The 15,412-nt window shown below is 33.9% G+C and overlaps 2 protein-coding genes across 5 annotated transcripts in view; one reads left to right on the top strand and one right to left on the bottom strand.

Annotated features, from left to right (window-relative positions):
• The first annotated feature begins 258 nt into the window (after positions 1 to 258).
• Positions 259 to 5,625, top strand: LOC112030900 (bifunctional protein FolD 1, mitochondrial). 4 transcript variants are annotated; one of them, XM_065778483.1, is made up of 7 exons: positions 259 to 412; positions 766 to 1,007; positions 2,328 to 2,369; positions 3,435 to 3,751; positions 4,284 to 4,520; positions 4,601 to 4,768; positions 5,204 to 5,625. In XM_065778483.1, the coding sequence occupies exons 2-7, from the start codon at positions 803 to 805 to the stop codon at positions 5,372 to 5,374; spliced, it is 1,140 nt and encodes a 379-aa protein (XP_065634555.1). In that variant the 5' UTR covers positions 259 to 412; positions 766 to 802; the 3' UTR covers positions 5,375 to 5,625. The 4 variants fall into 4 exon arrangements, with proteins under 4 accessions (XP_065634555.1, XP_065634553.1, XP_065634559.1 ...); XM_065778481.1 differs by having other exon boundaries at positions 757 to 1,007; XM_065778487.1 differs by having other exon boundaries at positions 752 to 1,007.
• A 599-nt stretch (positions 5,626 to 6,224) lies between these two features.
• LOC112030857 (uncharacterized) overlaps positions 6,225 to 15,412 on the bottom strand; it is a 21,558-nt gene continuing 12,370 nt past the window's right edge. Inside the window, exons 6-9 of the mRNA XM_065779140.1 lie at positions 8,064 to 8,111; positions 7,841 to 7,876; positions 7,678 to 7,752; positions 6,225 to 6,615 (exon numbers count right to left, since the gene is read on the bottom strand). Of these exons, the coding sequence (XP_065635212.1) occupies positions 6,547 to 6,615; positions 7,678 to 7,752; positions 7,841 to 7,876; positions 8,064 to 8,111 (228 nt within the window). The 3' untranslated portion in view covers positions 6,225 to 6,546. The remainder of the gene's footprint in view (positions 6,616 to 7,677; positions 7,753 to 7,840; positions 7,877 to 8,063; positions 8,112 to 15,412) is intronic.

Here is a 15,412-nt window from a genome sequence, read left to right as displayed (position 1 = left end):
CTTTTATGGGAAATGAAAAAAATTATCAAAATATTAATTACTTTTTTTCTTTTCTCATAAATTTTTTTTAAATGAATTATTAACTAATACTCTAAAAACATTTGTTAACATTTCCCTAATGTCTAAACCCTCCTGTTGAAATTGAAACTATCATATTTATCCTAGAAAGGGGGAATAGGTGTATTTTTGGGCTAAATAAGTGAGCGAGTGGCCCAATAGAATAGAATGAAGTTAATTAGTGAAAGGGCCTAATCCAGTATAGTAGTGAAGCTGAAGAAGTGTTCCACACGCTTGCATTGCAACCTGATCCTTCGAGAGCTTGAGCTTGTGCATAGCTTTTAGTTTGCCGGCTGCTGCTGCTTCTTTCTTTTTCTTTGTTGTTGCAGACTGCAATCGCCCACATACTGGACTGGTATTATATCTTCTCATTCCTCAAGCTCTCGACAAATTTCTTGTTCTCAATCTCATTTCTGTTGCTAATTTAATTAAACTATTATTATTATTATTATTATTGTGATTCCCGTGGTAGACTTTTGTTGCTTCTTTCGCTTTTGATAAAATCAATATTCAAAAGACCCAATTCAACATTTAAGTTATGTATGCAATTAAGATGGTTACTTTAAATTTCACATATTTATTCTTTTCTTTATCTGTGATTGTTTTCAGTATAGCAGTTGCTTGTATACTATGTTTTCCTGTTCCATTACTGTATGTCTTTTGCGCTTATGCCTCAAATTACTTATGAGTTAAGCTCAGCTCTGGCAGACCGAAATGATGTAGTACTAGGGAAAGGAAGAGAAAGATGCTAAGGGTGGCAGTGGCATTGGCGTGGCAGAAGAAGAGAGTAGGAGGAATGAGAATGCCATCAACAGCAGCAAGGGCTGTTCATGCCTTAAAGGATGAAAACTGCCCAATTCTGATATCCCCATCTCTTGTCTCATTAGACCTCCCTGATGTTTGGGCTTCTAATCCCAACCCCCATGACTTTCCTTCCGCTCATAAATGCTGTAAGTACTTCTTTTACCCATCAATTTGGTTGCTCTGATTTCAGCATTGTGGTATAGCATCAAAGTTGATAGTCATGTATCAGATTCAATGTAAATGACTTTTGGCAGTCTGGTCTTATGAACTGCCCTGGAAACAGATTTATTCTTTTGAATTTTGATTGAAAAAGTTACTTCTTGTTTTGTAGAAATTATCATATTCAATGTTGGTAAAAGTGTTAAGCGCATAGGCCTCTTGGAGCCCAGACACAAGGCACGCCTGATTGAAGTAAATCACATATATTTCAAATATACTATCTATTAACCTATAATAGAAATATATGTAACATTTAATAAAATAATATAACTACTCAAAATTTGTATATTTTACCTATTAGGTAAGAACAATTGTATAATGTTTGTAAGTTCAAATTTTACTTAAGTATTTCAATTCTTAAAACTTTTATATAGTTGATTGAAAACAATTATCAATGGACAATATCAAAATAATCAAGTTGTAGAAAGTTTAAACATAACATTTTATATAATTCTTCTCATGTTTCAATCAACATCTAAAAATTAGAGGCCAAAGGGCACGGGAATAGTAAATTAATATTGTTCATATCTTTTGAAATGTAAATAAATAAATTTTTGTGTAATGCACCTTAAGAATAGTGTTTGTATAGTAAATCATTGCTCCATGTCATTTCTTCATGATCAAGCAATTAATTTTGATGATTCATATCTATTTTCACAATAAAATAAAAAAGCGCACCTAGGCATGCTTTGTGCTTCTTCAAAAAGCGCCAAAAAAGTGTGCCTAAAGCGCACTTCATTAAATGAGCCTTTTTTTTGGCCATGTGAAGCTCTCAAACCTTGGGGCTTCAAGCTTTGAGCTTTAAGCACTCTTATAACAAAACTGGTTGTATTTGATATAACGCTATCACTTCTATTGCATAGAATCTCAATGTTGAGCTTTGATGCAAATTTGTGACTAGTTTCACACAGAATGTTGCCAATGAATGAGTTCTAGCTCAAATGGTATCTGTCTCCCAAAAAAATAGTCAGCAGGTGAACTCACTGCTTGTGTAACTTACCAATCAAAAGAGAAAATATAATTTTTATTTAATATAAAAAATGGCCTACAAAGGTGACTTTCTTCATTTGGACAACAGCATTGAGGAAAATTTTAACTGTTGATAATTTGCAGAAGCGGCAAGTAGTTGTTGTGGATTGGTGTTGTATGTGTAAGTAGAATGGGAAGCTATTGATCACTTACTCCTACATTGCATTGTAGCTCAAGAGTTATGAAATATGATGTATTCATTTTATGGGGTTCATTAGGTCATGCCACGTGGTGTAGTGGAGTCCTAGCTGATTGTACAGGCAAGTTCAACAAACACCAAGCTATGGTGATTTGGAGTATGATCTCTCATTGTCTAATGTGGGGCATTTGGAGGGAAAGAAATGCACGTACTTTTGAGGAGAATGAAAGATCAATTCACGATTTGAAGCTTTCTTCTTTTAAACTCTGTTTGAGTGGGCATATGCTTCAAGTGTTTCTACCTTTAATATTTTGCATGATTTACTTGATTTTTTCACCTTCACTGCTAGTTAGTTTAGACCTTTTTGCTAATACTATAGCACACTACCTGTGTGTCTTGTTTTTTTGTTGTATATTCACATCTATTTTTTAATGAAGTTCTTTACTTCTCAAAAAAAGGAATGAGCACTATTCATTTTGGTCATTGTCATCAGCGACAGCTTCAATAATGTCTCTTTTTCTAGTTCTACATTGACATCCTTCTCCTTTTTTTTTTTTTTTTTTTTTTAGTCTCTCTCTCTCTCTCTCTCTTCGCTAGTTGGTTATGTAGTAAAGTCCCTATAATTTTATGTGACTAGGCAGTATTGGGTTTTAGGGTTTAATAGGGTAAAGAAAAGGACTTTATTTGGGGTTGCAAAAAGGATATTTCCTGTTTAATCATGCTATAGATGTAGCAGTAACTACATGTTTGGTGCTGGCTATCTTTGAGCTTGACATAACGTTTTAAAGATTGTAATTGAGTTCATTGATTTTATTCACAAAGTGGTTTACTTGTATCATATTTTCGTAGAAACCTGTTGGATTCAATTTAAGGTTGATTGAATCTGGGGTTCTAATAATCTTTTTTCTTGCCTATTGTATCTTCTTCACCGAATGACCTTATTGAGCCAAAATAAATAAATCTGTTGTCTGATTCCCCATTCTATTGGTATGGGATATTATTCACATCCTATTTAACATTTTCAGTCAGTCCTAGGTTCTGGACTGCTACTGAGCTTGGTTTGATTTCTAAATTTGTTCATTTGGATTTCCTCATTTTATTTTTTGCAATCTATATTCTGAGGGTTCTTGTTATCCTTCTTCTTTGTATGCTTAAAATGTGGTTTGATACATGACATTCACCACAGCCAATGAGCAGAATGCTGCAATAATTGATGGAAAGTCAATGGCAGAGGAAATTATGTCAAGAATAGCTTTTGAGGTCAAGAGGATGAAGGAATCCATTGGAAAGGTTCCTGGATTGGCTGTCATTATGGTGGGCCAAAGAAGGGACTCACAAACTTATGTCCGCAACAAGATAAAAGCTTGTGAAGAAGCTGGAATCAAGTCAATGATGACTGAACTGCCTGACAATTGTAAAGAAGATGAAGTTCTTAATGCTTTGTCAAGATTCAACGAGGATCCATCAGTTCATGGTATTCTTGTGCAACTTCCTCTTCCACAAGTAATTTCTTAAACTGTGTCATAACTTCTTAACCTTGACCTTTAGCTGATCTGAATGTTAACAATGTGAATATCTCAAATTTTTAGAAGATTGTCCATTCCTAGCTTCCCTGTTTATGGGATTTGTAGACCTAAGCATTTTATGAGCATGTTTTAGAATGCTTTGGCTAGAATTTTGCGTTTTCCTTCTCATCTGAATCTACCATAGAATCTGCCCTATTGTGAACCCGAATTGGTAGTGATTTTGGACTAGCAATATCATATGGTTGCAATTTTGAAAGATCTCCTTTATCCCTTGAAAATATAGTAAATGATCATCAAGACCAAATATTCGTGGATTATATGCTAACAATTTCTAATCTTTGATGAGAGCCTGATCAGATTTAAAATCATATACAATGTCTGGATACTTGGTGGGTATCGTTGGCTCTTAGCTGTACATTATTAGCAATTAAGTATTTGAGGTCTATATACATGATTTCAGAACTTGCTGGTGTTGCATGGATAACTTACAACAAATATGTCTGGGACAGCATTTGGATGAGGCAAAAATTTTGGATGTGCTAAGCCTAGAAAAAGATGTGGATGGCTTTCATCCAGTAAATATGGGAAATCTTGCCCTGAGAGGAAGGGAGCCTTTGTTCATTCCATGCACTCCAAAAGGTTGCATTGAGTTATTGATCAGGTCTGGTGTGGAAATTATGGGGAAGAGAGCTGTGGTGATTGGAAGAAGTAACATAGTTGGATTGCCTACATCCTTGCTTTTGCAGGTGACACCCGTTTTTTGACTATTTACTGCATACAGTGGTTCTCCTCCTAGATTTTAAGTAGTGTTCAATTTGTTTCGCAGAGGCATCATGCGACTGTCAGCATCATACATGCATTTACTAAGAATCCAGAACAGATCACCTGTGAAGCTGACATTGTGATTACAGCTGCGGGAGTGCCTAACCTGGTTCGTGGCAATTGGCTAAAGCCTGGTGCAATTGTTATAGATGTGGGGACAAATCCAATTGAGGTAACTATCAGACTTTAATTTGTTTTGCCTATTTTTGGTCACTTCTGTCTATCATTGCCAGACTAGTGGCATTTTGTGCAAAATGGATATGAAGTCTACTCTAGTTGAGTAGAACCACAGGCCTACGTGGCAACCAATAGATCACAAAAAGGGAGGGGAAGTAGAAAAATTAAAACACATCCAAGAATTTGGGACCAAGGCTTTGTTGTTGATGTTGTTTTATTTCTTTTTCCATCGGTTGCCATGTAGGCCTGTGGTTTTACACTTTTACTCAACTAGAGTAGAGCTCTCCATCTCTTTAAACCCATCCTTAGTAAAGGTGCCATTTGATCGCCGGTTTGTTGGTAATGATTATGCCATCCTATATAGGGGTGCGTTTGCCATAAGTTAAAACAATATTTTTCAGATTTAAAGACGGTATTATGAATTGGGCAGGACCCAAGCTGTGAGCACGGTTACCGTCTCAGAGGAGATGTTTTCTATGAAGAAGCGGTGAGGGTAGCATCCTTAATTACCCCTGTGCCTGGAGGAGTTGGGCCCATGACAATTGCCATGCTCCTGTCCAACACTCTCGACTCTGCCAAACATGCATATGACTTTACTTGACCTGTAATGTATTAGTATTAAACACTACTAAAATTTTATATTTGCAGGGCATTTATCTTAATGTTTGTAGTCCTTTTTTTTTCCTGCTGAATTACTACGTTTGTAGTCTTTAACTTTGTTTATTTGTAACTTATTGATGTTTAACCACGGGTGTATTTTGCTGGAAATTGATCACGACTGTCCACTAGACTCAACAAACGTGAGAAATTTATAGGTCTTCACCATCTTAATGTAAAGCCTTCTCGTTACCATGTTCAGTAGCAAAAAAAAATGCCGTTGTTACACTTATTGCATCTCCGAGGGTTCATTGTAAAACTTTAGGATCTTTTTTTTTTTTTTTTTGGTAGCAGAAAGGATTGTGACTTGGGAGGAAAAGTGTTGTTTTGAGGGTTTAACTTAACAAAGCAATAAAAATCAATGCAAAAATATACAAAACAATATGCCACAGCACTCGATGAGTAGCAGTGTATTCAGGGAAAGTGGTATCATGTACTACAGCTACATCTTCCTTACGTAGAAGTAGACCCACATGGCGTCGCATCCACCTCCATCTATCTAAGAGGTATGTTGTATTTAACAGCGACACAAGATACCACCTCATCTTCAGGACATGGCAATCAACAAGTATCAATGTCTTCAAACATCTGTATGAGAGACACTAACAGGATTAAGAGCGATTTATCAGGCATTAATTTACAGGTCCATGCCAACCTGACAAGCCTAATAAAACACATGGCGAGCAAGCTACCATGCCTTAGACCAGACCTAAACTTTTTTTTTTCTTTTGTAATCAATAACTATTGATCAAAATCTAACTGGAAACCTGAAGTCGTATACTATAACAAATATATAAAACCAACAGTTTGTGCTGCATAAAAAATTGTATAGCGCCTCAGTAAATAGTTATTTCTTGGGTGCTCTTAGAACATGACATCATCATTTAGTATTTAAGAATCAATTTTGTCAGTGTACCCGATAATATACAAACATTACAAGATTCTTCACCGAAACAATTGTAGCAAATCCTGATGATGGAACTGAGTAAGAATCATCCTCAGAAGATGCAATGAAAAGAAATATTTTAAATAAAAAATAATACAGATGAATGATAGAAATCATTAAGCATCATTAATGAAGGGTAATAATACATCCAAGGAGAGATCCTCTCGTCCTCACTCTTCAGTTACAGACTGCACTGGTTCTACGACTGGAGGTATGCAATCCACCTTGTAGCGAAGCATCTATGTAACAGAATAATAAATACACACTATCAAGATAAAATTAAATAAATGTCAAAAACTCCTGACATCAAGCATATGCCAAAACCCATATGCGAACATTCCTCCAACTCAAATGGACTCAAGCTTTTGGAGTGAAAACAGCTAAAGGTTATCCCAGAGGAAGATTTTATTTAGAGAAATGCTATAAACACAATTTCACAATTGCTAAGCTGGCAGGTTATTACAAATTCTCATATGCCCACCACCCCCCCTCCCCCACCCCACACTAACACTACTTTATTATCCACCACTAACAATTACCACCTTAGACAAACAGTTATGAAATTTGTTGAGAAATATATTGCGACTCTGCAATCCTTGTTTTATTTATTGTATTTAACCATGTACACTGTGCCATGTCTTTTAAAATTTTAGTTCAAATGGAATTATATATACTCTTAGATTTATAATATTCAATCCGAACCATGAAATGTGTGTGTGTGTGTGTGTGTGTGGGGGGGGGGGGGGGGGGTGTTGTTTGTTTATGTTTATTTTTAAACCTTGACAACTAACTTAAAAGAAGAACTGCCAAAATATTGAGCAGGGAGAAAAAGTTTTTTTTTTTTAAATGCTCTGAAGGCAAGTGTGGTAGAATTAGATGTCAAAATAACTCAAATGAACTTCCTACGACCAGTGCAATATGAAATGACACAAACGACCAAATCCCAGTGGTATATTGCAGAAATGGTGCCAACAACTAGAAGTGTGTTAATGCCAGGTAAAGCTTAGAGTTGTCAAAAATGGCAAGCAAAATTTATGCTTTAATGGAAAATACAGCTTTCAGTGAACTAAATGGTAAGAGAATGTGTATTATCACTACTTCATAATACCCAAAGCTTCATAGCTAAGTATGATACATAGCAGCAACTCAAGTGGGGAGGCCAAAAAATCTAGGGAAGCAGTATACTTTTTTTTATAGGTATATGATCATTTTGTTAAAAAGAGGACAATGCTCCAGTACACAGAAAATATCCTAAAGCAAAGCAACTCCTATTAGGGAAGCAGTAAAACAGGCCTGCGTACCTTCTTAAAAAAGGTTGAATATGAGTTGTCCCAACTCAATTTATAGTTTCCCACCATACACGTGCAGAAGTTTCCCTGCAAGAATATGAATTTGGAGAGAGCTACTATCATTATATTCTAAGCCATGTTAAGACTAAGACACATAGCGAAAGGGTAAACTCACTTGGTCAGACTCATAGCGCCGGTAAGGTAATATCAACTGTTGGACATTCATCAACGACACAATGTAAAATACGAGAAGAAAATAATTACAGTTAAAAAGAAAGAAAAGAAAAAAGAAGGAAGAGGAACAAAACAAAATATACTATAAGAGTGGGAGTAGGAAAATTTCTTCACAACATGGTATATTAATTAACAAGCTATGATAGTTCAACAGTTCAACTTACACTTTTTTCTCCAGAAGAATTTGTAAACTCCACACTAAATCCGATATCCTGAAAACAACAACATAAAAATCAACAATGATGGGAATGATCTGTTAACTGTAATGTCAAACATTTTTTTATAAACAAGCCATATTATATTGACCACATCAACAATTAACAATCAGATACTGATATTAACGTCTTTACTACATCAAAATTCAATACATAGATAATACTCAGCAATGCAGGACAAAAACAATTAAACAAAATGCTGACATAAAGACAACACTATTTATGGAGAGAGAGAGAGAGAGCACCTTCCTTTGTTCCCTCAAAGCACCAATATCAGCAAAAATTCCTCAATCAATAATTTATAATGCCATAAATCCAGGTCAAATATGGGCAGTAGAGCTTGTGCACAGAAAAATAGCTAACTAATTTCCATAATTTATAAGGAAAATTCTATGGTAGACTTCTATTTTTTTGGTATGACCCATACCTACCAAATCTTAATCATACATAGGATATTGCGTTATTTAATACATGTTTTATAATAATATATGATAGGTTCAGATTAGGTACGTGCTACATACCAAAAAAAAAAAAAGGTGTTTATATAACATGCTTGTGTCGTCCGCTTAAGCGGATATAAGAAATCACTTTCAAATTCATAATTACAATTTGTACACTGGCAAATCAGTACTTGGTGTGTAAAGGTGCCTAAATGGGTGTCTTTATTTTTATGGACAGCAACTAGGGAAGGGATACTCACCATTGATAATCTTATTAAGAGAGGTCAGTCCCTGGTTAATAGATGCCGCTTATGCTGTTGTGATGGGGAATCTATGGATCATCTAATACTTCATTGTAAGCTTTCTCATGCCTTATGGTGTGCAGCTTTCGAAGTGTTTGGGATTCAGTGCATAATGCCGAAGTCAGTTAGCTCTCTTCTCTTTGCCCAGAGAAATTGGTTTGATAAGCACTTATCAACAATATGGAATATGGTCCTCGCATGTTTAATGTGGATCGTTTGGCAAGAGCGTAATACTTGAATTTTTGAAGACAATGAGAGACCCTTAGACCTCTTAAAGCCTCATCTTTTCGGCTCTTTGTTTCTGTGGACTCTTATTTGGGGTTGTACAAGCTGTATTTCAATTTCTGATTTTTTACTTTCTCTTTCTTTTAGCTCTTGATTTGATTGTATTTGCTCATTGTTTAAAGTGTTCAGTATCGTGAACATGATGTTCAGTTTTGTCAATAAAAGTATTATTACCTATCAAAATAATAATAATTAGTACTAGCCGCCTCGTTGCACACGCTTATCTCAGAGGCTCTCTCTCAATCTTAATTGGTTTATCTCTTAATTAAAAACTAAAACTAAGAAGTGAAATTGGAGGTACACTGGTCCTTTTCTTTTTGTTTTTTTTTTGGGGGGGGGGGGGGGTATTAAGGGTGTCGGGGGCGGAAAATTTTTCCTTTCGACAAATGAGATTTGTGTTAGGTTGGTAATTTAAACCAAAACTCGACAATGGGCTTGAAGCACGGCCTAAAGGCTATCGTGAAGCTTTTGAGAAATTTGCCTTATTTTATGCCTTGGGCCTAGGTTAGGACTGGCAAGAATTATGAGATGACCTAAAAACATTTCCTATAGCAGACATGTCAGCACAACAGAAAACCTACTACAATAAAGAAATAGCCCAGTAGTAAAATATTTCAGTGGTAAAATATTCCAATAGTAAAATGAGACAGAACATAATAAACCTCCAACCGTTAATTATTTCATAAATTAAGGAGAGTGTCTACATCTCCAAAATCATTAGTTATAGGTTCTAGTGAGAATAAGTCTTCCAATACAAGAACATGAGAGAAAAACTCTATAGTAACAATTACATTATAACTTTCAATAGTAAATGAATAAACAAACACTGTAGGTTCCATTATAACAAGTAATGGAGAGAGCTTACTGTGAGATGAAGGAAGAGAGAGAGAGATTTTAGCTAGCATAGCACGATCATTATTATGCCAGAGTATGTTCATGGATATGGTATATGTAATGAGCAGTGAAGGTCATTTAGTAGTCTAAGTAGTGAGAGAGAGGGTATTTAGTAAAGCTGCTAGGACTTTCTACTAGGGATGGATGAGAGTTTATGAATAAATGTGTGACGAGTATTTATGAGCTGTGGGGGGGGGGGTGAAGAACTTAGTTTCTAATTTTGAAACTAAGAGCTTAGAACCTCACTAAGAGCTTTAAGAAAATGAGAGAGAGAGAGAGAGAGAGAGAGAGAGAGAGAAAATAGGAAAGTTTATGAGAGAGTTCTTCTCTATTGGTGTGTCTTGAGGTGTTGGTGGAGAGCACTATTTTAGTTGAGTTTAAGGGGGTTTCAGCAAATAATCTATGCCAAAATCAGTCTTAATCTTCAGAAAAATCCTTAGAAAATCGTTCCTAGGATTTGGCCAAGAATGGTAAGTTCAACTTTAAAGTATTTTTACTGTTTTAGGTAATAGCAACTAGAGGTTCTGATTTAGCATTAAATGCTGATTGTCCTCAGCCAATGAGATTAGAGCATATATTAGGCTAATGATCATGATTGTTTGCTGCTAGTATCAGAGCTTCCTAGGGTAGATTGTGTCACCCCAAGCCAAGTGTCAATCTTAGAGCCCTCTACTGGAAACTGTGTTGGATATCTCACTAGTGTCATCTAAAGCACAATTCCCTAAGTTTCCCTATTAGGATTCATGTACTTGGTTTATGAACTAGAAAATGTACATTTTTGGCATGGTAATGAGTTGTTTATAAGTAATTCCAAAAACTTCCATGGTTTGTTCATGGTTGCCCCTTGTTCCTTGATCAATTATGTTGGAGAAGAGAGAGAGCATGGATGGCTTCAAGTTCACAGCTTTATGTTTTGTTAGCACAGTTTTATGTCACATCAGGAATCATTAAAAACAGCTTGCCAAGGAAGGGTGTAAGCTCAGCTAGACATGTATCCCCTTTTGATCTGATTTGACAGGCTAAAAATGATGGTAATGGGCCCCAGCTATCAGCTTAGTTATGCTGAAACTTGACTAGTAGCTAGTTTAACCAGTTTAGTTACTCAAGTGAGCTTTAGTTGCTGAGATTAGCACATGGGCTGGGCTGTCTCGGTTGGGCCTTATTGTTGGGCTTCTTTGGGCTTGTTCATCCCTACAAAATGAATAGTTTCGTCATGGGTAATATACATGGACTTTTGTAGTTATAGTTTCTTATGAAAGAAATAAGCATAGTTCCCATAAATTTTGTAGAAGAAATAAGCAATTTATGTTTCCCATGAGTTAGAGAATTTAGTATATCAAAATATGTTTTTGCCAAAAATAGTTTTGAGCTTTGATCATAATATAACTCTTTTGCCAAATATTATTTGGGCTTTGGTAGAATAATTGTTTGCCCAATAATTTTGGGTTTTTTGATAGAAGGTGCCAAAATAACATTTGAGCTTTTTGTAAGTAGTTGCCAAAATAATATTGGGCTTTTGTAAATAGTTGCCAAAATAATATTAGGTTTTTGAAAATAGTTGCCAAAATAATATTTGAGCTTTTTGTAAATAGTTGTCAAAATAGTATTTAGGCTTTTTATAAATAGTTGCCAAAATAATATTTAGGCTTTTTGTAAATAGTTGCCAAAATAGTATTTGAGCTTTTTAATAATATTTTGAGATTTTGTAGAAAATATTGTCGTGTAGCAACAGGTTTTATGAATGTGCTATGTAGTAACGGGCTTTGTAAAAGTGTCATGTAGTAATGGGCTTTAGGGTGTCGTGTAGTAACGGATTTAGTAAGGGTGCTATGTAGCAACGGGTTTTGTAAGAGAGTTTTGTTGGGCTTTTTGGTTTTGCCCACAAGATAAATGAGTTTGGGCTTTTATAGAGATGACATAATTTTGTGGCCCATTTTTGGTAATAGTATGATAGGTATTTGTGTAGGCCCAAGTTGGGTAACATGGAAAATATTTCTGAAGGCCCAAAATAATTTATGGGGCTTGTATGAAAAATATTTATGGGAGCCCAAATTGGGTAATATGTGGGAAATATTTTGGTAATATGTTGGAAATATTTGTGGGGGCCCAAAATAGTTTATGCACTTGTATGTGTATTTTAGTGAGTGAGCTAATGAATTTAGGGCTTGAAAATTTGTACCTTAACAAGGGGTTTCTCCTATTTGGGATCCTCATTTTCATGGATAAAAAATAACCCTAAATCCCTGGATTTAAATAGAGACAAAATTAAAAGACATCTTGGTAAAAATATATCAATAATAATAATCTCATTTTTTTCTTCAAATCTCTTCTTTATTTAGGAAAAAAAAGACTCCTACTATAAAAACCATTGCTATAACTTCTCCTTCCATCTCCTTAAATTTAGGCAGTAACATATATTCTTATTTTTCTCTCAATGATAAGCCAATTGCCTTTCTTTTTCATTGAGACATAAGTAGAGGTACGTAATTTTCTTAGTACTCATTATTTTCTATTCTTTTCTTTTTATAAATGTTTTCTTTCTCGCATGTTTGTATGTGTGTCTTTATTTTATACAAATGTATAATTCTGAAAAGATTTTTCTCTAATTCTCTTTAGATGTTCAAACTTTGAAACATTGTTCTATATTAAAATTGGTGTATTTGTTGTTCTACACTATAGAAACACAAATTGTTTTGTTGATTAAAAAAAAAAGCTTGACACTCAAATGCAACAGCAACAGCAAAAGTAAAGCCAAATACGAAATTACCAATTACCAATACAAGCATACCATAAAACCAAAAACAAAAATTAAAAAAATTTGTCCAAAAGTTCCTAGAGTCATTATAATTTATTCCCTTCGATCTTATTTTTCTCTTCTCTTTAAGAAAAACCCATTAATTTCATGGCTTTTCCTTTACCAATAATTGCCTCCATCGCCATCTTGGTCTTCATGACTTTCCCTTCACACTCCATACATAGTACTTCATGGTCATTTTTTTTTTCCTATATGTTTTTTTTTTAATCATTTTTTGTTTTTTGAATATGTGTGTTGTATTTGGGTATTATTGGATTTTCAGTTTCTTCTTTATCTTCTTATTTGTGTTTGTTTCTTCTTTTGGGTGTTTAATTTATATTATATAGTGTCGAGATAAGAAATTGAGTAGGTCTTCATTTTATTTGATCATTAGGGGGTTGATAATGTAAGAAATTTAGTATTTGTGATTTGCTAAGGAAAAGGAGAAGAAAATGGCAAGAGGGTAAGTACTGATTTCATAATGATGGTATCATAAATGATAAAATGCTAATAAAGAGAGTGAGTACTGATTGTAGAGTGGTATCATAAGATTCATAACTGATATAATGTCATTTTTCTCTTGGATACACCACACTACAACCTACTTGAATAATTTGATTTGAAACATCTTGCAAACATACATATAGATCGTGGACAAAGGGTCCCATAATTTCCATATTTCTCTTAAAATTTATGAAAAGTAGTTGTTAGTTATATAAAGTAAGATTTTCTTTCGGAAAATTTAGTAATTTCGAATGATGATGAATGAAAATTGATTATAATATTAATAGAATTGCCAAATACTAGTGATAATTATGGAATAATAGCCTCTGAATCAATCCAACAAAAAAAAATACTAGCCTTTGAGCACGCGCGTGCTCAAAAGCTCTTGCTCTTTTTTTTTTTTTTTTTTTTAAAGGTTAATAATTTTCATTCATTATAATTTAGGATTACTATATTTTCTAATCACAAAAATACCTAGGGGTTCCTAGAGTCATTATAATTTATTCCCTTGGATCTTATTTTTCTCTTTTCTTTAAGAAAAACCCAATAATTTTATGGCTTTTCCTTTACCAATGATTGCCTCCATTGCCATCTTGGTCTTCATGACTGTCCCACTTTCACACTCCATACATAGTACTTCATGGTAATTTTTTTTCTATATATTTCTTTTTAAATCATAGATTTTTTTTTTGTTGAATATGTGTTTGTATTTTGGTATTATTGGATTTTCAGTTTCTTCTTTATCTTCTGTTTTGTGTTTGTTTATTCTTTTGGGTGTTTAATTTTTATTATATAGTGTTGAGGCAAGAAATTGAGTAGGTCTTCATTTTATTTGATCATTTAGGGCGTTGATAATGTAATAAATTCAGTATTTGTGATTTGCTAAGGAAAAGGAGAAGAAAATGGCAAGAGGGTAAGTATTGATTTTATAATGATGGTATCATAAATGATAAAATGCTAATAAAGACAGTGAGTACTGATTGTAGAGTGGTATCGTAAGATTCATAACTGATAAAATGTCATTTTTCTCTTGGAGACACCACACTACACCGTACTTGAATAATCTGATTTGTAACAGCTTGCAAACATACATATAGATTGTAGACAAAGGGTCCCATAATCTCCATATTTCTCTTACGATTTATAAAAAGTTGTTTTTGGTTATATAAAGTAAGATTGGTTTTCGGAAAATTTAGTAATTTTGAATGATGATGAATGAAAATTGATTATAATATTAACAGAATAGCCAAATACAAGTGATAATTACGGAATAATAGCCTCTGAATCAATCCCAAAAAAAAAAAAAAAAATACTAGCATTTGAGCACGCACGTGCTCAAAATCTCTTTTATTTATTTATTTATTTTTGAAAATGTTAATAGGTTTCATTAATTGTAATTTGGGATTACTAAATTTACTTATCACAAAATATTTAGGGGTATGAAGAATTATTATACGAAAAACTTATTTCACTTACAAATGCATAACACTCATCATACCCCTAGGTATTTTTGTAATTAAAAAATGTAGTAATCCCAAATTAAAGTAGATGGAAATTATTAATATTTTTCCAAAAAAATAGAGGATCCGTTTGGATTGAACTTATTGTTGCTGAAACTGAAAACTGAAAACTGAAAACATTGTAGCAAAATAATTTCTAAATGTGTGAATAGTATCGTGAGACCCATTTTTAATATTTTGGCGAAAATGCATTTTTGGTCCCTACATTTTGGGCCTATTCTCAATTTGGTCCTTAAATTGATTTAGCTCCTAAGTCAGTCCCTGATTTTTAAAAATCGTTTTTAAAATAGTCCCTACCGTTAACCCAGTGACAGAAAATGCTGAGGTGGCAAACGGCGTGTCCTATTTGCTGACATGGCGCTGACATGGATATTAAAATATTATTAAAAATGTCACGTCAGCATCTATGTCAGCGTTTTAGTGACAAGTCAGCACTTTAATTAATAAAAAAATAAAAAAAATTTAAAAAATTAAACTGAAAAAATTCAAAATCATAAACAAAAAAAAAAACTTTTCAGCTTCTCTCTTTCTCTGTGTTTGTGTATGTTACTTTCTTCTT

The sequence above is a fragment of the Quercus suber genome, unplaced genomic scaffold, assembly GCF_002906115.3.
Source record: "Quercus suber isolate HL8 unplaced genomic scaffold, Cork oak 2.0 scaffold_11, whole genome shotgun sequence".
NCBI lineage: Eukaryota > Viridiplantae > Streptophyta > Magnoliopsida > Fagales > Fagaceae > Quercus > Quercus suber.
This window is presented reverse-complemented; position numbering and strand designations above follow the sequence as displayed.

Bases quoted from the DNA above. Each gene is read 5' to 3' on its own strand.
- LOC112030900 (XM_065778483.1), top strand. From the start codon at position 803: ATGCTAAGGGTGGCAGTGGCATTGGCGTGGCAGAAGAAGAGAGTAGGA. The intron at 1,008-2,327 runs GTAAGTACTTCT...GGGGTTCATTAG, and splicing joins TCCTTCCGCTCATAAATGCT to GTCATGCCACGTGGTGTAGT. The intron at 2,370-3,434 runs GCAAGTTCAACA...CATTCACCACAG, and splicing joins AGTCCTAGCTGATTGTACAG to CCAATGAGCAGAATGCTGCA.